General features: G+C 42.0%; 2 protein-coding genes across 2 annotated transcripts; one reads left to right on the top strand and one right to left on the bottom strand.

The window, feature by feature from the left end:
- Nucleotides 1–2124: 2124 nt before the first annotated feature.
- Nucleotides 2125–4212, top strand: LOC133910563 (heat stress transcription factor B-4d-like). Its single transcript, XM_062352915.1, has 2 exons — nt 2125–2528; nt 3595–4212. The coding sequence occupies exons 1-2, from the start codon at nt 2265–2267 to the stop codon at nt 4210–4212; spliced, it is 882 nt and encodes a 293-aa protein (XP_062208899.1). The 5' UTR covers nt 2125–2264.
- Nucleotides 4213–11154: 6942 nt separating this feature from the next.
- LOC133912574 (calcium/calmodulin-dependent serine/threonine-protein kinase 1) lies at nt 11155–22418 on the bottom strand. Its single transcript, XM_062355390.1, has 11 exons — nt 21297–22418; nt 19575–19705; nt 13979–14020; nt 13769–13877; nt 13452–13530; nt 13061–13357; nt 12873–12985; nt 12288–12395; nt 12153–12215; nt 11898–12065; nt 11155–11827 (listed from the first exon to the last, which is right to left on the bottom strand). The coding sequence occupies exons 1-11, from the start codon at nt 21816–21818 to the stop codon at nt 11690–11692; spliced, it is 1770 nt and encodes a 589-aa protein (XP_062211374.1). The 5' UTR covers nt 21819–22418; the 3' UTR covers nt 11155–11689.
- Nucleotides 22419–23284: the final 866 nt, after the last annotated feature.

Raw genomic sequence — 23284 nt, 5'->3', positions numbered from 1 at the left:
GTCAGTTACCAATCAGGTCATCACCTTAAGTTATTGTTCATACCTACGTAGAAGAAGACATGTAATAAAAATGTTTGAACCATTAGTTCTAGTAGTATTAGTGTTGTCGTACTGTACTAGTGTTGTCCTGAACTGATAATCCATCTGTACGGTTATCGATAATTAATATGTTTTATATTCGTGCATGTATCCTGAAAAACTTCTCGATAGATCGACCCGGCCTGTATGTATCTCATCTCTGGATCGATCAATCCTGTTTGAAAACTTCTCGATCCATCGATCCATAGGGTCTTACAGGCGGCTACTTATGCATATTATACATGTTCATGTATCTTCGTGTCTATTTATCTAGTATGGTATAGTTCATATATATAGAAGCGGTTTAATAATATGATTTGATATTTATAGAGATTATTATAGTGATCGGTTCAATGGGATATTGTTGGATCTAGTTAAATGCATAAGAGTAATCGAACTGATCAGGTGCTCTCTGACCAGACAACTAGTGACCACAACCAACGACAAGTGATTAGTGACCATGACCAGTGACCACGATTAGCGACCAGTGACTAGTGACCAAGACCAGTGACTACGACCAGCGACCAACGATCACGGTGATCTCCGACCACTATATGTTTCAACAGTTGGTCTCTTGACGGATGTAAGAGCTGATCAGATTCAAGTACATGGATACATTGATCAATTAGTCGATAAGCAGGTAATCAGATCGAGAAGGTGGTATGCGAGCAGGATCAAGTATGAGCTGAATCCAAAAAGGTCGAACCATATTAAAGGATATTCGGGCAGATATATGGGAGTTTACATGATTAAATAGAAAATATGTATTAGTTATAGAAAGTTTCGATATCAGATGGCATACCCGAATCATATCTGTAGGTCTTGTTTGGTTTGAATTAGAAGTTCTAATCTCTTACAGCTAAGACATACCGCCCTTTAAATATGAGATGATCATAGTCGATTGAAAATAATGATCCAATCGATCAAATACAATTTACATTACCTTTCAAGTTTATTTCTTTTGCCTAGCTCCTATAGTCTCGTTTTCTTTTCTAATTTATATTGCTACTTGTTCTGATAAGTCACTAGTCATCCACGCTCCGATAAGATCCCTTGTAAATATAGGTGACGATAAGGATCTAACAATATAGGGTCACAATTAAAATATCCTAGATGCAGCTTATCAGATATTACACACGACTACTATTTGATGCAGCATCTTTTCGCATCAACCGCACGCTGGTGTTGTGCACATGCACAGATATCCATGCATATGCATGCATAATGATGAGAGAGAGAAAGGAGAAAGTGAGACAGACTAGCTTGAGATAGAAGAGGTCCAGACAGTTAGGGATGGAAACGGATCGGATACGCACGGAATCGAATTCGGATAGTACGATTTACCACATTTTAATCTGAATACGAATACGGATCCGGATATCTTCGAATACGAATACGAATCGGATAGTTCGAATACGAATCCGCATTCGGATATCTACTCGATCTTCGAAATTCAGGTTAGAAATTTAAATTTTTGAAAAAATTTGACTGAAATTTGATAAAATTCGAATGAAATTTGTTCTACTTTGATTGGGCCGGAATTTTACAAAATTTTGTTCAAAATTCATGTTGGAAATTTAAATTTTTGATCAAATTTAACTGAAATTTGATGAAATTTGACTGAAATTGTTCCAATTTGATTGAGTTGGAATTTCGTTCATATCTGAAATTTCTAAAACTTTAGTAAAATTTGGTTCCCTGGTTGGCGGATACGGATACGAATCGGATATATCTCGAATTCGGATATCCACATTTGAATCCGAATCTCGAAAACGAATTCGGATATATCCATTTTAGTATCCATTTCAGAAACGAATACGGATACGGATATCCATATTCGTATTTTAACGGATACGGAATCGGATAATTCGAATTTCCTTCCATCCATTTCCACCCCTACAGACAGTGACCCACACGAGAATATTTGAAGGGTGGTGGGGTGTGCTTTGTATGTACTGTGCGCGCGCGCTCCAGTCTGAGACAGATAGCTCTAGGGAAAGAGAGACTATAGTAGAGAGAGAGGGGCCTTCTCCTATCTCTAGCATAGCATTGCTATCTTGCTCCTTCCGTGGAGTGCTCTTCCCTCCTCTTCTCCTTATAAGCGGCAATCTTGAGCTTCGCTTGGAGTCTTAGACCAAGACACAGGTTGGCTGCTTGGGCATATCATCTCATACACACACAAAAAGATGGCATTCCTTGTGGAGAAGTGCAGTGGTGAGATGGTGGAGGCCATGGACATGGAGAGCTCGCATGCAAAGCCGGTGCCGGCCCCCTTCCTGACCAAGACCTACCAGCTCGTGGACGACCCCCGTACCGACAAAATTGTGTCGTGGGGTGAGGAAGGCTCCACCTTCGTCATCTGGTGGCCGCCGGAGTTCGCCAGGGACCTCCTCCCCAACTACTTCAAGCACAACAACTTCTCCAGCTTTATCAGGCAGCTCAACACCTATGTAAGTAATAGCCCCTTCGTAAACCGCATGTTTATGTTCACATTCATGAGCATGTCAATGCCTCTTCGTTTGTCTTACTGATATTGCTTGGTTTGATTTGGAGGTTCTGTTGTTTTCTGTGAAACTAATGGGGTTCTCCATTCTAAAGTTAGTTTTGGTTCTTTTTTCTTATGCTTTTAAGTTACAGCATTAACAAGATTTTATCACTTAATTGTTGGTAAAAGATGGGTGCGATATGCATGTTTGTATATTTAACTGTTGTGATGGTTAATAATGACATTTCATCCATTCCATTTCATGTTTCCTAGAATTTAACAGGCGATGGTTTTTGTTTCTGGGTGGTAGCAGTGGACTGGAGAGTGTTGATAGAGCCATCTACCATCTTGTTGCTAGATGTGAAGACACTGGTGTTCCAACTTGCCAATTTTCTTGTTTCCTGGTCTTCGAAAAATAAAAGCATGATTCTTAATTTACATTCCAGCTTTTGCCTTTTCTACCATCGAAGACTTTTTTTTCTAAGACGAGGAGAGTGCACAGTGTGTTGCGTATCTTCACCATGAGTTCATTGTGCATTCCTCTTCCTGATTTTCAGTTTGTCCACAGCTACTAGTACTCGCTTGGACTGCAGCCAAAACTCAGTTAAAAGTTCACAACAATGAGAGTAGCTACATTACATTTTACAAAATCTCTTTGCCCTCCCATCTACAGCTAGCACAACATGCATTCATAAATATCGTGCACCAACCAGTACATTTTTTGCAGCAATATTCACTCCCAATCATTGGCAGAGAAAAGACTGGCATTACATTACTTGCAAGCATAGGAGTACATGTACAGTAGAGTACTTGTACAGTACAGTACACGAACTCCGATGGCATTGTGTCTATCTGCTGGTATCGATTTCTACACTTTCTCATTATTGATTGGAGTACTGCCCAACACAATCTTCAGTTTTGAATCTTGATACATGAGATGAGAGTATGTGAGTATGTGGCAACTAAGCATTCAAATATATATGCATGCCTAGCCTACTCATTCTTGTTCTTCTTTGTTATGGTTCTTGCAGGGCTTCAGGAAGATAGTGGCTGACAGGTGGGAGTTTGCCAACGAGTTCTTCAAGAAGGGCGCCAAGCACCTCCTCTCGGAGATCCACCGGAAGAAGTCTTCGTGCTCGCAGCCACCGCCACCGCCACCGCCACCGCCGCAGGCGCTCCCTCTTTACCAGCCTTACCTCAGCCTCTTCTCGCCGCCACCTCCGCCGGTCTACCACGTCCAGGAAGACAACGGCGGGAAGGACTTCCTGGCGACTCTGTCGGAGGACAACCGGCAGCTCCGGCGGCGCAACTCGCTCCTGCTGTCGGAGCTGGCGCACTTGAGGAGGCTCTACAACGACATCATCTACTTCCTGCAGAACCACGTGGAACCGATGCCGCCGCCGGCCGCCAGTTGCAAGCTGGTGGAGCTCGTCTCCGCTGGCACCACGCCTCTGCCACTGCCGCCGCAGGGGCTGCGCGGCAACGACGAGGAGCCGGTGAAGCTTTTCGGCGTGCGGCTGAACGACGGCAATAAGAGGAGGGCGCAGGCCGTGCAGCTGGAAGAAGGCGATGGCGACCACGGTGATGGCCATGGTGATGACAAGGGAAGTGAGGTGTTGGTGACTGTAGCACGTAGATTAATCTTGTAGATAGTGAGAGGTACGTATGTCGCTGCAAGCTAGGTAGCTGGGCATCCATTTTATGTGACTTTATTAAAAGCCTTTTGTAGACCGACTTACAGGACCCTAGATTGAGAGGAATGAGTAGTAGTTGCTCTTTTTGCCTTTGTTTCAAAATAGTCTCGACTCTCGATATGCAAGGTGCGCTATGAAAACCGGAAAGCCGTGCAAGAACGGTAGAACACCATCGCCTCGTGCTCACCTAAACCAAACAACTTACAAATACTTGCTTCACGTTGAGTGGATCAGCCAAAACGCTACTGGATCATATAAAAAGGACAATTTTACACTATCTTAGAACAGATTATCACACACGGATGTTAAACCTAATTACAGACATATTTGAGTTTCGTCTCTGCAAAAGTATCTATGATATCGAGTTTGTCACATATAGGTAAAACTTCATATAATATAGCTACACACAGACGAGTTTGAATAAGACTTGCATCTGTAATAGCTACGCACATGTCAGTTTTACAAGTCTCACAGATGAACTTTGCTGAAAAACTGTCTGCTCATATGAAGTATTACAGATGGATTTTTCTTAAAAACCATCCAAGTGACTCTTTCCTCTAAGAATACATTTTGCTTTATGAATGCCCTCATTATATAGCATAACATGCACCACATGAAAATTAAGATAAGAACATCACATGCATACATCCTAGGCATCACATGCAAATTAATATAAGAATATGGCTCACAATATAAACCTACATATAACATCAAAATATTGTTCACAACATAAACATAGACACAACATGAATCCCTAGATCTTCGACGCATTCGAGGATTCATCTTCCGCAGCACGCATGCATTTCACCACAACCTCAGCAAACAAATAGTCTTCATACATCTTCTCGGTATCATCACAATCATGTATCATCCTGACTAACTCGTTCATACACCAGAACCAAATAATATTGGTTTCAAACCACTTGTCCTTGTTAGGTAAAATATGAGGGTTCAAATCAAACTTGTAGTTCATGAAAATATCTCTATAGTGACAAACACCAAGAGAAAATTTTCTATTAGGAATAAAAGACATAAGAACATGGTTCACAACATAAATTAGGTCCAAAGTGGTGCCCTTTATATCAGCAAAGAATACATGTTTCACAGGACTAAAATTGACGCCAAACATCCTAACAATGGAAGTATGCATAGGAACAAGATTATCCTCCCGATGCAGATAGCAGTGATCTAAGTCATTCTATTGCAGATATGGGGCACACAAACACAACTCAGTACAAAAAGCATAAAAACATATGCATTTTAAACTCACCTTAGTATAAGCCCAAAACCTTGATTCGCCGCTCAAATCTCGATCCTCCCTTGCAAAATCAAACCTTAATTTAACAAAGAGTAGAGCATCAAACAAACTTCGAAGAAATAAATGAATCACTCAACAATCCAAGTAGATAGAGTACACAACACAGAGTAAAATCACCGATAAGACCTTGAACTCACCGTTATGAAAGGGGATTAGATGGCTACAAGGGAGAAAAAAGATGGATGAACTTCATCACTTTAGTGAGGGAGACAAGTGGTTTGTAAAAAGGGAGAGTGGTCAAATTTAAAATAGTACCGGATCTTTAACTATAGATCAATATTTATAAAAAACCATATGTGTTCATCAACTAGACATAGACGGTTTTTATAAAAAACCATTAGCATCATAATTAAAGACAACTTTTAAGGAAACTCATCTGTGTACTCTGCCAGCCACACCCAAATGTAGGGGTGGGATCACTCAGGGTCATGGGTGTAAAGATGTACACCCAAATTTGTGTGCAAATTTTTTTCTATATATAGTATTATGTATGGTATTAGGTATTCAACTATCTAGCTAAGCCCACATGTCCAGATGTGGTCCAGCTGCCCACAACCACACCTCACCCCACCGACCCACAGTCTCATCTAATGTTGATGGCCCAAGGCCCATGTCGGCTCCCTAGTCCCCACACCTATGAGATGCATAGACTGAACACGATAGCGGCTTGGGGACTCCATATCTCGCTCTCCACGAAACCTAGAAGCCACTCGATATGGAGGGTGGAACCGGCGGGTGTGGGGGTGGCGTTGGTGCCAGCGCGAGTCAAGTGGAGGTGGGCCTGGTGCTGGCGGGGCATGGTGGCGGCGCAAGCGCTAGCAGGGCAACGCCAACGGAGGCGGGCCTGGTGTTGGTGGGGCATGGAGGTGGCGAGGGCGCCAATAGGTGGTAGAGATCTTGGCGCTAGCAGGGCAGGGTGATGGTGTGAGCGCCAGTAGCAACAGGGCGGTGGTGGACCTGGGTGCTGGCTGTACTGAGGCTGGGGCTGCTGGGCTCAAGCGTAGTACCATGGGGAGTGGCTGCGGCGGCAAAGGCGTTGGGCGCTCTGTCTCCAATGATGAGTGCGAGTGCCCCCATTCAGGATCTACAATTCAGTGACAGAGAATAATTGTTGTCTATATACTGAATGCACCCTTGACACATTGATTAGCTTTTGGTTAGTATAACATCTAGGACTAAGGTTGCCTCCTTTGATCCATGAGCTATTGAGCTAAGCCCTTGTTAATCATCCTGCCATTGTTAATTTGTAGACTTACTGACTATAGTTGTCCAATTTACCTGATGGTTTTGCATAACAATCACTACACATCGGAAGTTGGACCATGCCCAGATTAGAAACAAGTAGTACTATATTTTTTCATTTGATATTTCCTTTAGTGCTCAGCAAGAAAACTTAGAACTCAGATAATGTAAGCAGAGAAGTTTAAGAAAGTATACTTGATATTAACATAAGCTGTTATGTTTTTGTCTTCTGTGCTAATACGCATGTGATGCATGCAATCAATAGATGTTCCTAACAGTAAATGATATTCACAATTCATGATCCGTTAGTGTTCGTGCTTTCTTTTCTCATGTAGTGGTTCTACCATCATTGAACAGCTCAAGTTTGCAATATTTGTTACGAATCATGTAGTGCTTCCTGTAGTTCATTGTCGTTATTCTCATTGTTTGTGCTCATATGCTCACTCTTTTTTTCAATAGAGGGGACTATGAAGCTATGCGGGTAGCCTATCAAGAGAAAGACAACTGATTTGAAAACTATGTTGAGTAAAGCTGCAAAGTAAAAAAACAAAAGATATCAATTGAAATCAACTTATATTCTCTTTCCATTCAATTGCTTGTACCTGAGAATAAGATTGAGGTTGTTGCTAGCACAAAACCTGATATCCCAGTTCCATTGTCCCCAATTATTGAAAATGATGACAATGATGATGTAATTTATGAAGAGGCTGAAGAGAACAAAACGGCTCAAGTGGATGATAGTGATGATGGAATTTATGGTGTTGACTTGCTTCCGCGTGATCCTTAGGCAATGCTTTGCAAAATAGGGAATAAGATATTGTTAATGCTATTTCTCTTATTTATATAAAAAAGAATCATTGTAGTTATTGCGGGAAGACCATGGATGAGATACTTTTCTTGAAGGTGTAATTTCTTTATGTGTGAAGCATAAGATCAAAATTGCTGATATGGATGGTCGCCACAAGCTAGTTGGAAGACCTGTAAGGTTGAGAAACCAAATGGAGAAGTGTATTGATTTGCATGTGAAGAGGCATTGACAACAGTTGATGTGTCTTGATCTTAGTTAGCATGTGTTTGTGGATGTTTATTCTTGTTTATGTCTAACTTGAGTTGGTGGTATTTGGAATTGGTAAATTCTTCTCCGTACGCAGATAATTACACACACTAGAAGTTTCGGTATGAACATCAGATGTTTCGGTGTTTACCGAAAGTTCCGGTGTGGACAGTGTGTACTCACCGGACTATTTCTTGTGGAGTGCAATTTTTCGAGTGAAATTGGAGATCGATGCACCAGAAGGTTTGGTGAATGTGGTGGCTACATCGGAGGGTATCACCGGAGCATTTTCAATGCTGAAGCAGAAATAAAAGCAAATACCGAATAGTCCGGTGATGGACTTTAAGTGCGTTGGAGTATTTTCTGTAGAGAGGAGATTTTTTTTGGGTTAAGTCTGATTATGTACGCCGGATAGTCCAATGCTATAATTGTGAATACCAGATAATGCACCAGACCTTTTGTTGCAGAGAGGTTACAGGAGGGTGGTTTGGTGGATTGACACATATCAGATTATCTGGTGATGGACATGAGATCACCGGAAGCTTTCACGAGATATTTTCTTGTAGAGAGCAAAATTTTCTTAGAACAGATAATGTCACACTCACCGGATGGTCCGGTGTTCAGAGCAGAACACGCGAGAACATCCGGTGTTCATGTTTTCTATAGAATATGCTCTGAGTTGAAGTTTTTGATTTTATGCTAGCCTGGAGATGTTTTACAGTGTGGAAAAATATGTTTGTTTGTTTTATGGTGTGCAGGTAACGGATGCAACTTGGCGGTCGACGGCGGATGATCGGAGCTAAGCAGGTCCTTGGTGCTGGACGATTAAGGACGGTCGGACGGAGTCAAGGGTGATCCTAACTATATACATGAAGGTCAAGCAAAGCATGAAACAAAAGATGAAGATGGCGTATTGACAAAGTCAAGCGAAGAGGATGCCTGTGCAAGTGACAAGGTAGCATGAGGGATCGGGAGCAGGAGAGACTAGTATTGAGGCGAAGCTAAGTTGTAAAGGCGTCTAGCCGTCCGATAAATGGAGAAGAAAATGGACTAAAATGTCCTCAGTGGGTGGTAAGTAAAAATGTACTACAAGAGAGGTCTATTTTAGGAAAAAGCTAAGAAACATAAGGGTTAAATTTTCTAGGTCTATAAATAGAGGAGTAAGCCTATGGGAGAGGATAAACCAGCTATTTGAGCCTCTTGTGTCACCCATATGAGAGCATTGCGTTAGGGTTTTAGTAGAGAGAATGATAAGTGCTTAGCCTATGTAATAGGTGAGAGTTTTGAGAGGAAAATATTTGTAATCCGTCTAAAATAAGACTAATCTCTTTGAGTAATGAAGTTTATTTTGTATCATGTGCTTGAATTCCCCTCCTTCTAGTTTCTCTCTCTTTGTTCTCTTGCCTTGTGTGCAAGTTTTTCTTTTCTGGTTTTGATTTTCGTTTTTGTTTTTGAGATGAAATTTTAGCATCTTTTGAGATCATTCTTCTTATTGCTAGAGGCATAAAAATTCGTATACACACGCTTATGTGATGGGGTCTTGAATTTCTTTGCCTCTAGACAATCAATTTAGAGAGTTTCGTTGCTCGATATTCATCTTTTTTGTTTCTATGCTAGTTATGATCTTTCGAGTGTTAAGATACATAGATTGATCTTAAATGAAACATATGGTTCATATACCATCTGTGGAGTCGTGTTGCCTTAATTTTCTCTTGTTAAAACTTATCTTGGTTTTTGCTTTCGCTTGAGTTTTGAGATGCGTTGGGTGATCCAAATAGGAGAAAACCATCAATTTCACAACAAACTTATTGAGGCACCTATTCACTCTCCCTCTAGTCGCCAATCTGGTTCCTACAAAGGTTCTACGGTAAAGCCACAAATAAACACCGCCTTTTCATGTGGATATGCTTTTGGGTGTTATTGATAGGCAACTTCAAGAGCTTAATGACTGGTTTGATGAGGTGAACACATAATTACTTATTTGCATGGCATCATTCAATCATATTGATTCATTTGCTGCATTTGATAAGGAAAATTTGATTAAGCTTGCTCAACTTTATCCTAAGGATTTCACAAAGGATAAAATGTTGAAACTTTCCAATCAACTAAAAAACTATATCGCAGATGGACAATAGGTTTAAAGATATGAAAAATCTCACCGATCTTTCTATTAAGCTCGTTGAAATAAAGAAGATTGACACTTTTGAAGTTGTTTACAAACTTCTCAAATTGGTGATAATTCTTCCTATGGCGACAGCTAGTGTTGAGAGGGTGTTTTCTTTAATGACTTATGTGAAGAATAAGCTAAGGAATAAAATAGGAGCTAATACATAAATAATTGTTTGGTTACATTATTGAGCGGGACTTCTTTTTGCAAGTTAAGAATGATACCATCATAGCTGCGTTTTAAAGATGAGGAACCATAAAGTTGTATTGTAATTTTGATTTTTTAGTTCGATTATATTACCTTAGATGCTATTATTATTATAAGCAATTTTTACCTTAAATCCTAAGGTTGTTTAATATTTAAGGTTATCAAAAAAATATCAATTTTATATAATACCGTATGTACACCTAAGTTCAAAAGTCTGAACCCATCACTACTCAGATGATCAATCATGTTACAAACATGTCTATTTTAACTACTATCTTTTAATATTTTGTCAGCAACAAATCTAGAAAACATGTGTCTCCAATCACTTGATCATCAGGTCAATTGTAGGTATTCCCCTGCAACGAAAACACGCCCTTACAGTTGATCACGCTCTTACTGGAATGTAAAGAAAAATTCTACAAATCTGACAAAATTGGCAAGAATTTGGTAGTATTTTTACCAAAATAATAGTTCATATTGCCATCTCAGCTCATTGTTGCTCATCCTTCGCCGAATTTAGGCGATTGACTTTATGACCAAATGTTGGCACAAACTGGTAAGCCACAATTTGATGCGAACCGAACAGGCCCAATATCCCTGTAGATGATTGGTCCTTTACAACTCTGAATTCATCGAAGTACCCATGTCCATCGAGTAGAAAAGCAAACCTTCACATAAAAACAAGGGGTTGAAGCTAGCATATTTTGCACTTAGGAATCACATCGGAGGATCCAGTCTATTAATTGTTCTTGACGAAAATTTCAGATATCACAGCTCAATTTCTGTTCATGAAATCTGTTCTTTGAGATGTCCCGGACTTCCAGCTCCAAATGAGAAATAATTACAGGAATTACTAGAGATCAACACCTACAGATCTAGCTTTTCCTGATATCATTTGATTGGAAAGAGTTCCAAAGTTTCAAAGCTGCACATTACCTCTCATTAGAAGCATAAATGAACAATACAACAGTATAATGTGTAATTAGGGCATTAAGCAGCACAACACAAGGTCCCAATGCATTACTGAGACAGAGAGCACCGCACAACATTGACAACCACAAAAACCAGTCTCAAATGTTTAGCCCTTCTGTTCTTTCCCTAACCAAATCTGTACATTCCTCGAAACTTAAGCAGCACAACAAAAGGTACCAATGCATTACTGAGACGGAGAACACCGCACAACGTTGACAACCACAAAAACCAGCCTCAAATGTTTAGCCCTTCTGTTCTTTTCCTAACCAAATCTGTACATTCCTCGAAACATCTTGAGTACGAAGTCAATACCAGAGGAGCACAAATTATGGACCTAAAGAGAGCTTTTTACCTCTTACATTAAGGTGATCTGTTAATCTTTGTATTAGTTTCATGCAACTTCTACAACCATCCATGCACTGGCCAGAGATTAGCTATCACTTTTCTCCTTGGTTGATGTAAGAATGGTATCTTAGACTTTACGGATAGTGCACGAAGAAACTCCATGCAATAGTTTTATGAATCCAAGGAAACTGAGTTTTCCATCAGGATGTCTGATCCAATCTTGGAGAACAACATGAAGTGGAACCGAAGGACCAAGTCCAAGTTCCTGAAAGATGAATGATGTCATAAGTGACAATTCATCATGCAGAAACTATAAGGTTAAGATCAAAATTTACCGATGCAAGTTCTTCAATCACAATTGGCCGGTTGCCCTCCTTGTCAAACAATTCATATGCTTGCCGAGCATGTTGTTCCCAGGTCTCCAGACTTTCCATTTGATAAACACTAATAGCCGAAGCAGAGAACTCCTCAAAATCAAACTTTCTGTACTGAATATTGCATATCTAGCACAATGGATGGGAAAAGTAAGTAGTCATGCACTCATGTCACAAAATCAAAAGAAACCTAAAAAATGGACAGAGAAAGCTTACTGTGTTAACAAAGTCAAGAACCCTAGAATCGTTCATTGCACATGTGGAATTCTTCGTCAAGGCCTAGAAGTTCTATTAACATTTAGCAATTGCATGTCACGGATTAATTTTGACAAAGGCAAAAAAAAAACTAACCGTCTTCAAATTTTGCAAGGAGATATGACCACTCTTGTTTGGTCCTAACAATTCAAACTGCTCTCTTAGGTAGAAGAGTTGATCTGTCGTCAATGTCTTTGCAAGGGCCTGCAAAACATAAAGAGCTACTTAGCAAATCCAGAATAAAAGTTTCTTGGAGTGGTTCCTGGTCACAGTACTATGGCCAGCAAAGAATGGCATCTCAACATAAATGCAGTCATAGGAATGAGGGTTCATAGAATGGAAAAATATATACCCTCAGGATGAATGTATGATCATTGATTGTATTGTAATATATTATTCCTTCAATTTGAATTCTGGAGGATGCACTAAGATCACTAGAGAGTGTGGAGTACAATCATGGCCACAGGCATTCAGAGTATTATTTTTAGAAACAGAACAACTATTCGCCCGGTGATGCAGATTAATTATTACCAACAAAATACACTTTTCAAAAAGGGACATGATGTATATTGTCAGCATTGCTTACACTACAAAAAGGAAGACTTCAGCAATTATGTCATCAATTATGGACAAATACAATGATCATCTGCAGACTAGTAATACAACCTACAAAAGCATTACCCTCAAAGCAGACTTCCTTAGAGAAGATGAACTTGTGTAAGCCCTCATAAGCCTGTAAATTATCATGTCTAAATTAATCTTAACTTCTCGAGTGCTACGGATCCATGGATGGCCTGCGTCATGGTATAGAAAAGGTGTCACCCCCAAAGCTGGACAGCTGTGTAAACCAAGGCAAGAATGCTACTTACAGAGAGCTTGTGCAGCAGTCATCCTCTTGCGATAATCCTTACTGAGTAGTCTTCTTACGAAGTCTTTTGCTTCAGCAGAATGGGTAGGCCATGGGGCTTCATCAAAACTAGGCTCTGCTTTTAGGACAGCTCGAAATATTCCTGACTCAGTTCGTGCCCAGAAAGGGCGGCTTCCACAAAGCAAAATATATGCAATTACTCCAATGCTCCACATATCTGCCTCAGAGCCATAAGATCGATGGAGCACTTCAGGAGCAACATAATATGCGCTTCCAACAATGTCATTAAGTCTTTCATCTGCAGAATAAAAAGGTCACATATGACAATATTTAAAATTTCACTTATTAAACAATAAATAGCATGGATCCAAAGGAAAGTCTTTAAGACCAACCTGGCTTTACAAAGTCAGACAAACCGAAGTCTATGACTTTCAAGGCCGAATTCTCATCCTTTGACATGAAAAGGAAATTCTGAGAAATAAACGTGACAAATGCAAACCAACATTAGGATCATCACAAAAGGTCAAGGTTGTATAATCACCTCTACTTAAACAGTAGTAGTAGTAGTAGCATCAGCTAAGAATCTATGGAAATTACAGAGATAAAAGCATGCTAAAAGGTGGCATGCAGAAGAACTCTCATAACAGCTAACGACTAATGAGCTTCGTGGCACTAAACATTAGTTGTGAGTTGCTATATCAAATCTTACCTCTGGTTTCAGATCCCGATGGACAACACCCTGGAGATGGCAAAATGAAGCAACACTTAGAATTTGGTGCAGAATAACCTTAGCATCTTCTTCAGAATATTTTCCACCTCTACAGAGCAGTAGGCAGCTACTATCAGAATCCCGCTAGAGTCAATTTAAGGAATTAGTCAAAATGACTTCAATGTTAGAAATGGCAGGTCCTGTAAGTACCTGGCCAAAATCCTGTCCAGCAGTTCACCTCCTTTGCATAACCTGGATGGAAAAGAAAATCCTCCCGGTAAGCTGAGTGTAATAAAACAGTGGATGTTATTCAGGTACCAACACCTTATTTATGCATTAACAACCTTGGCATTCTACTTTGGGTGGAAAGGTTTGCAGATCTTAAAGATATAATATAATATAAGTACTTGGACTAACTAATAAGATTATGACATATATAAGAGGAAAAAATCTACATAACCCCCAGAACTATCGACTTGTGTATACTTAAAACCCCGAACTACAAAACCAGGTATTATGGACGTTAAACTTTGCAAAACCGTTTACTTAACCCCTAACCTGATTTCTGAGGTTGTTCTCGCCTCCTGGCACTGGTTTTGCCACGCTAGCACTGCTGCAGTGGGGAGGGACCCCACCTATTAGCCATTGTTCTTCCCATTCGGCTTGGACAGAGCGATCGTGCCGTGTGACCGTCGATGCCTAGGTGCCGCACATGTCGACCAATCGTGCATGGCGAGTTGAGCCACCTTATCCCCCCGGTCTCCCCTCTCTGCTCCCCATGCTTCCTCTCCTCTCTCACACTAGTGAAGAGAGCAAGCTGAGCTCCCTCCCCACTGCAGCAACACATTGCCGCCAAAAATCCAATGCCTCGAGCTCAAATCCACCCCAACCAAGTCCCTCGAAACACGGAGAAGGGTAGCCCAAGGTCATTCTTGTCGAATTGAGCCAGATTCCCATCAAATCCCCACCGGATCTATCGCACCGACCCCCTTCTTCCCCAACTCCGACCGACACCTCCGCCGCTCATCGTCGACCGACACAACCTAAGCCCCATCACGCCAAATCGCAGCACAGTGAGCCTCCCTAGGTCCTCTGAATGCTTATGCGCGCCTTGGATCCCTTGCAGCCCGACGTCGGCGCGGTCTGCGGCTGAGCTCCAAGAATCGTTGTGCTTTGTGCTTGCCGCCGATGATTTTCTGGCTGGCCCACCGTTCGAGAGCAACAAATAGGGATTCCTTGCATCGTGCTCTACCTATTGGTGCATTCTGTGCATTGAATGCTGACACCGTGTTCACCGTGCCCGTGGATGGATGAGGGGAGCTGCAGCAAGGCGTCGCGACGGTGTCGCGACGGTGAGGGCGGACAAAGCTCACCGGAACCGAGGAAGGCGACGACACGCTGCTTGAAACGGTGGAGAAGCACGTGCACACGCCCGAAGATGCTTCAAACAAACTCCTCCCGTGCTCCTAATGCTTCAACCTGGGCAGATCTTCTCTTGGTTCGTTGGAATCGAGCTTGGGCCCGAGGGATCTAGTGGCGGCGCGCTGCTCGGCTTGTGTGTGGCAAAACCAGTGCCGGTGTGGATGCCAACGAGGCGAAAACAGCCTTAGAAACCAGGTTAGGGGGTTAAGTAAACAGTTTTGCAAAGTTTAAGGTCCACAATACCTAGTTTTGTAGTTTGGGGTTTTAAGTATACTAGTCGATAGTTCAAGGGGTTAAGTAGACTTTTTTCTATATAAGAACAACTGTCACTAATCCAAGTCTCGTTGTTCCAACCAAACAATCTTAACTTATTGAGCAAGTTTTATCCAGTCTCTCCCACATGCGAATATTGTCACGTCCCAAAATCTGTAATGAGTGGTTGGCCCCACCTGCCCTCTCTCTCCCTCACTCCCCACGCCCCCACCCGTGCAGCACACAGCAGCTGCAGCTGCTGCCCCCTCTCACTCCCCTCTCAAGCTCTCTCACTCTCCCTTAGACTTCTCTCTCTAGGAGCAAGGTCAAGGTATGCATGTAGTACCATTGCATTCTCTAGCTCATGAGCTGCTCATCTATCTAATTCATTTTCGTTTTCGTGGAAGAATCGAGTAGCTCTTGAACTTCTTGAAGTTATTGAGCTTTTTGAGAAAAATGGAGTTTTGGACAAATTTGAGCTATAGAGTCGTGTTGCTAGTTGATGAGTGAGTTCCAGGACCTTTGGACTATCCCTAACATGTTCCCTTTAGGCTTGAAGAAGATCGCAACTCGAATCTACCAAAAATCCACTCGAGAGCAGCTTTTCTGGGCTGACTCGGATATTCTGGCCTCACCCGGATACTCCGGGTTCAGCAGAAATCTTCCGTCGAATTGTGTTCAAAATTGGTTAGGGTTTAGAATACAAGATGGGTTTAGAATCCTTTGGATAGGGCAGATACACGTTTGTATAGCACAGATTTATAAAGTGAGTCGAATCGACCGAGGGAAAATTTGTGGAAAAACCTAAGTCTGCCTCACCCGGATATTCTGGATTCACCCGGATACTCCGGGTAATTGCGTTAACGATTAACCGAGAGTCTCTCCTGGAGCCTCACTCGGAGTGTCCAGCACAGCCCAGATAGTCCGGACCAGCCCAGAGGTTCTGGATTAAGTTAGAATAGTGGCTAACTGAGCACTTTCACCGGAGGATGGCCCGGAAGCTCCGGAACCCGAATATTCCGGGTCAGACAAGCAAAAAGACAGTAATCGAGCGCCTCTTCCGGAGGTTCACCCGAAGAGTCTGGACCCGGATACCCTGGATGGCTGTTAGTTTCCAGATTTCGTTTAGATCGTTTAGTATTGCATTGATTCGCATGTCTTGTACTTCTAGCATGTTGTTAAACATTGTGGCATACCTTGTTGTATTCATTCATGCTCATCATTGCACGCGTTCTTGTTTAGTGAACAAGGAGCCGGAGCATGCCGCAATTGCAGTTGAAGACGACGCCCACCTCTCAGATTTCTGCAAGTGTTGCGTGGGTAATTGTAGGCAGCCACTTAAGCAGTAAGGCAAGCAACTAAGCATATTACACCCTTGTTCAATTGAATGAAGTTTAAAGTTGATAAATTATACTTATGTATATTGCATGATTAGCGAGTCAGTGTCGGGTATAAATGGGTAGATCCTATGTTGGTTGCATTAGCTCTACTTGAGATATTGTTTACCCGCATCCATGTAGCCTTGAGAGCATATTGTTATCTAAGTACAATTTCGACTTAAATGCTTAGCAATGCATAGATCACTGGTATAAGTCAAACGGTGAAATGTTCCACCATTCGCGAGCTATAGGCTTAATTGTTGTTCACAATAATTTTAACCTTGATGGGTTGTTCATGATGGTTGTACGAGCGATGAGTATGAGACGAGATGTGAGCGATGCTAGGAGGTGTTTATCATGCCCGGATGTGGAGTTCCCCTGGGTAGGTCGGAAGAGGAAACCGGACACCGTAGACCGCTTACATCGTTTAAGCACGATTGTCGGTGTAGTCGGCTTTAGCACTTACCGTACTCACCACATGCCGATCTAATGGTAAGACAAGCCGAATACCTTTGTAGCTGTGGTCATTTGGTGCCTGAACATCGACGGTGTGAGTGGACGGACTTGTAGTGGTACTAGTTTACTCCAGGAGTAGTTCTACTACTGCCGCGTCGAGCGATACATGTTTCAAATGATCGGGGCTTATTGGGAAAGGTTGACATGAGTACCCCTTGTATGGATCTGTGTGGTCATACAAGCCGTATGGTCCTCAAGTCGTGTGGGTCCAAGAGTATCCCCCTACAGGGTATAAAAATATTTCAAAATATTGCGTTCTCAGTCATGAGCATGCTTCTGTCAATTTGCATCGGTTGTAGAGTTTTCGCTTGTGGTTGATAGTTGGATATGTGGGAGATGGTTGAGTTGGTCTTTGTTACATGTATGTTTATAATAGTTTCAGTTATTTATGTTCAGTTGATTATGGTAGAATAGATTTATGTTGTTGTTGGTTAAGTTAGTTGCTCACATATATATGCCTAGATTGCTTACCGCTTATGTTTAACTAAACCATGTGGCTTTTCCTGGCTAATGGCTTAATGCATAATGCTTGGAGTCGAGCTATGTATATGTGCTTTATATTATTTAAGTCTTGTGAGTAGCTTCGTACTCATGCCTGATTTTTCAGGTGCTGCTGGTGAGAAAGAGCCGATGTTTGACTACTTTGTGCCTGCCGATCAGGGTGGCGGGCAAGAGTAGTGCATCCTACTCTCGGAGGTCGTGTTTTTAGGGTGGAGCCTAAGGGCATGTGACTCCACTCTCTTTTGTTGTATAGATTTATGTTTCCGTTGCGTAGTTGTTACCTTTTGTTGTAAATTGTTGGAAATAGTTGCATGCTTAAGAACTTATAATATAACATGAATTACCTGCTCTTTCTTAAGCTATGTTATGATGCTAAATGTTGGAAGGCATGTGTTCCGACCTTAAGCACAAAACACATGCCGGGTCTACCAGGATGATATTCTGTTTAATCATCGAGGTTATGATTATGAATAATGATCCTCCTGGTGATTAATTAGAATATTATTTAGACGGTTCCTCACAAATATCCACACCAAACACCAAAAAAGCCATACGCAAATCAAGTGACCTTAGGGTCGTTGCTGCTCAACGGCACGAACTACAAATCCTACATTGCAACACCACATTATTAAAGCCTACCCATATCCTGGTTTGGGCCTAGTCAAATATGAATTTGGGCATATAGGGCACGTTTGGATGGAGCATGTGCCAGCCCAGCCAATACATTGGCCCGCCAATATTTTGGCGGAGGATTTTGCCGCCACCGTTTCGCCAACACATGGGCGTGAAAATGAGTGTAAGAGCACATGCTAGCCCGGGCAAGCCAAAGTATTGGCGTCGATCCAAACACCTGCACACGCACTTGCTCCACGCAATTTTTTGGTAGGGTGGCTCTGGGCGTCCAGCCAAACATGCCCATAATTCCACCAACAAGATGCTAACTCCATAAAAAGGACTATAATATCCTTTACAACTATAGTTGTTAGTTTTGAACTCCATGTTGGTATGCTTTAATGTAAACTTTTGCATGGATGGGGAACTAAAGCATCGCTACTAACAATTAGTTTGATGAGCTCGTATCCTAAAGAGCTGCCTAAAATAAGAAAAAAAAAAAGGCATATTCACTCACACAAACATTAATCAAATTAGGAATATTGATTGCAATCATGCCTAATGAGTAAGTTACTTCACTAAGGAAGCTAGTCATATGGATCTATGGGTCAAATCCTTCTAATAGTAAACTATACAAAGTTAATGGATTTTGTACTTGGATTATCGTGTATATATTCCAAGCCTTTTCCAATATTAGAGTTAGCCAAATCAGTCATGCCAAATTCCTTTGTAGATTTGACAAAATGCATAGAGCACTTTGATAGGCGACAGAAATTGTTCATTGCCTTCTTGACTTGCTTGCTTACTGGTAAGCTGTCGGCGTATCACTTCCAGTTTTCTTCTTAAAAAAAGAATAATAACATATGGTCAACCAAAATAAGTGTCCTGCATGTCAAGTTTTGCGGAGGCCAGGTTTGGTCAGCAATAAGAGATATTTCAGCCTTGCTAATTAATGTACAGGAACCAACACATCATGCGTTACCTTTTCCGACAACGCATAAAGACAAAAGCTGAAATGGTTTGTCCTATTTATTTGGCATAACAGTACCTTAATCCCTAGTTAGAAGTTTCAGTAATCAGTAGTGTATACTGTATACTGGAAAATGGAATAAGTGTGAACTTACTCCATAACAACATATACATTTTCTTCATCTTCAAAAGCATCATAAAATTGCACGAGGTTGCTGTGGCCTGTCAAAGAACTCAATATTCTGACTTCCCTCCTGACATCTTCAATGGCAATAGCAGTTGTCATCTGTCCAAAGTAGTTTGCTTGTGTGAGACTATCAGACTAGTCAGCAGCATGTACTTCCTCTGATCCCAAATATAAGTCCAATATCGCAAGGTCTCCAACATTACACTTTGACTATATTATGAAAGTATTTTTCATGATGAATCTATTAACATCAATCTTATGTTGCCAATCTATATGTTTCTAAAAAGAAATTGATGGTCAGCGATAAAAAAGTTTGACTTAGGACAACCCTAAATGGACTTATATTTGGAATCAGAGGAAGTATCTTGTATTTTTAGTGGATAGGTAATAAGGAAACAGTGGACACAACATCCAAGTTTACTAAAATTTCAGTATACAGCTATACTATATAAGTGATTTCAGCATAATTAATCGATGAACCATGCAATAATTGGAATCATAAGATTATGAATATCTCACATAGCAGTATAAACTGTCATATATAAGGATATTCACCATAATACATTGTTAGTATGATGAACATAACAGATATAAGAGGGTCTATGTTTATGTTGGAGGCCGAAATTTAATCTTAAAAATAGCAAAGCCTTCAGACCCTCCTTAGCTTAGATCATAACTGCATTCGGAAACTGCAAGATGATCATCGCATAAAATAAATCAATCAATTAGGTCCAAACTACAAACACAACTGCATGTTATGCTATTATATTTGGGTACTGCCCAGGAAGTACGAATACCAGTAACCTCAAGCAGACCTCTACGTGCAAGTGATGATCCTAATTCAACAGCCAGCAATTTTTCTGGTTTAAACTGTACAACCTAGCATGAGACAGACAAGTCACAAAACACGAATTATAGGTACCCATGATGACGACTTGATAATTTATGTACAAAGGCCAGGAGCCTCAAACCTGTACAGAAGTATTTATTGAAAAGCTTTCATTAACAGAACTGGAAGACCACATAATGGGTCAAACTGAGAATGTTTCAACCGAACTAACATTAGGGTGTGCTAGTGCCACAACTGTTAACAATACAGACTGGAATAACGTAGCACCATACAACTTGCTGCCTTTGACACATGAGATATAATGATCACAATAGTGTTTTCCACACAGCAACTGATGAAATGTGAGATAGGATGACATCACCAATTGGGCTTGGAGGGCCAATGATACCATTATGATCACATGGCACCAATTTAATGAGAAAACTCTCAGACATCCAGATGGAAGAGGTCACAAGCTTCGTTGGCGCAACATGGTACCTCACTCCCTCTCCCAACTAACAACCAGGGAACAGCCCAATAACACAAGAAATCAAATTCAGTGCAAAGGTGCTCACCCCCCCCCCCCCCGCCCTCCTTCAATCTGTCTTTGCAAGGTAATCGAGCAACAGACTAACAAAATGATAATTGTATACGGTTCCAAAATGAAGTCCCCCTGGAAGTACAGAGTACACCTATTTCATGATTCCTGACTCTGCAGAATAGCATCGCTCCACAAAGAAGTCAAGCATGAAGCAATGCAAACAGCCATGATCCAATCAAGCACAGAACTAAGCAATGCAAACAGGCCAAGCACTACTGAACGGAAGAAATTATACCAGGGAAGGAGGAGAAGGTTTGCACCTTGGCCTTGGTGATGACCTTGACGGCGACGTCCTCGCCCTTGAGCTCGCCTTTCTTAGCCTTGGCGGCGCAGGTGTACCCGAAGTGGCCGCGCCCCACCTCCCGGCCGAGCTCGTACTTGGCTGAGAAGTGCTTCGAGTAGCCGAAGCTCTTGTCCAGCCCCAGCTCCGGCTGGCCGCCCTCGGGGATAGACGCCTCGTTCGGCTTCACCGAACCATGCCGCCGCGCCAGGAGCGCCCGGATGTGCTTCGCGGGCGACGGAGGCGGGAACGGCCGCCTGAACCCGCCGCGCGCCGGCGTGGACGGCACGCTCGAGTTCGCCGGCGAGCCCTTGTAGCTCGACGGCGGGAGCGGGCTCGGCAGGTAGAACGAGAACTTGGGCTGCTTCGGCGTTCGGGGCTTCGCCGGCGACGCAGCCCCGTCGCGACCCGCGGCGGGGGTCACCGCACCGTTGGCTACATGTGGTTCCTCCACCGCCGTCGGCTCCATGGCCGCCGCCGACTTGCCATGGCAGAGACCCATGGCGCGCGGTGGATCGAGAACCGGGGGATTTCAGCTCAAAATTCGAGAAATCCGAAGGAAATTCCGCCGCAATCGCCCAAGAAACAGGCAGACAAGGGCTGGTCAAAGATTCACCTCGGCTTCAAGAACCCATCATTGCATCTGGGTTTCCTCGCAGGACGCCATCAAACCACCCCAAATTCTTCGCCTCTAAAGGGGCCCTTCCCAAACCAAGAACCGAGCCTTCCAAATCAAGAAACGGGAACAAAGCTCCGGAACCCAAAGCGAAACAACCCACCGAAAGGCGTCCCCAAGAAATGGAGCTGGAATTCAGCTCCTACGGGAGGACAAAAACCGCAGCAGCAGCAATACCACAACAAAATCCGTTCTTGTCTTGAAGGGGCCGGACCAGGGACGCCAAGGAGACGGGAAAGGTTGGAGCTTTGGGGGTGCAGAGACGACAGGATGGATCGAAGGAACAAGAGGGGAGGAAACGGAGAGATTAAAGAGCGCGAGTCCTGTGTGAAATGGTGGCCATTGGCGGAAAAGGAGAGGCAGAGGCTCGCTTGGCTTGGCGGAATAGAGTTCTGGTTGGGGTTTTTTTTTCTTTTCGAAAGATTCTGATCGTTAAAGCTGGATAATTACGTCATGCTTATCGGTGCGAGACCTATTACTATAGACATGATATTGACATGATCCGATATGTCTTATTAGATCATGGCTGTTGTGCCGGCACAGCGTGACCTAGGTATGCTACCTACCCTATCCTATCATATCGTAGGTCGCCCTTAAGTAGGTCGTGCTTAGGCTAAGGCTAAGCACCTAAGCTGGTATGGTATGATCCGTTTGGCTAACAGGTCTAACCGGATTATGCTAAATAGGCCCGTACCTAAAAGGGTCTAGGTTATACCGTGCTGGACGGCCCATTTAATCAGATCTATTGGTTGTGGATAAATCCTGCTATAAGGTATGATTATATCTATATCTCTATAAAATAAACGAGTTATGGTGGAACTAAACAATCTATTCTATCCATCTGAGTTAATTAAATCGTCACCGTGCAAAGATTCTCTCTGTTCATCCTCCAAAAATAAATTTAATCATATATTAATTACCTTCTATATTAAGATATTCAATATTTATCTTTCATACATTCAAAAATATATTCAATATCTTATTATTTATTTTCTATAGCTAAACATCTAATATTTACTTTTCCTAAATTGTTGTATCTAAATTGGTTTCACGTTTGTAAATAAGTGCTCAGTTGCTAGTATGATAGGCATTCTGCTTTGTCTATTTCATTTTTTGAACATAAAAGAAATTGATTTTAGAGCTGGATGGTGCTATTAGCACCCGAAAAGCAAAAAATACAACATAATGTAAGCAAGCAAAAATATTATCGTAGGGTTCATCTTGCTAACAACTAGCATTACTGGATAATTGGTCTGATCGTCCCGTTACTTCTGTTAATAGGGCTCGAAACA

The sequence above is a fragment of the Phragmites australis genome, chromosome 3, assembly GCF_958298935.1.
Source record: "Phragmites australis chromosome 3, lpPhrAust1.1, whole genome shotgun sequence".
NCBI lineage: Eukaryota > Viridiplantae > Streptophyta > Magnoliopsida > Poales > Poaceae > Phragmites > Phragmites australis.
This window is presented reverse-complemented; position numbering and strand designations above follow the sequence as displayed.

Coding starts and splice junctions, on each gene's coding strand:
- LOC133912574 (XM_062355390.1), bottom strand. CDS start 21,818: ATGGGTCTCTGCCATGGCAAGTCGGCGGCGGCCATGGAGCCGACGGCG. Junction 14,021..19,574: donor AATGTATATGTTGTTATGGA/GTAAGTTCACAC, acceptor TTTTCCATCCAG/GTTATGCAAAGGAGGTGAAC. Junction 13,878..13,978: donor CTGGACAGGATTTTGGCCAG/GTACTTACAGGA, acceptor ACTGCTCTGTAG/AGGTGGAAAATATTCTGAAG.
- LOC133910563 (XM_062352915.1), top strand. CDS start 2,265: ATGGCATTCCTTGTGGAGAAGTGCAGTGGTGAGATGGTGGAGGCCATG. Junction 2,529..3,594: donor TCAGGCAGCTCAACACCTAT/GTAAGTAATAGC, acceptor TGGTTCTTGCAG/GGCTTCAGGAAGATAGTGGC.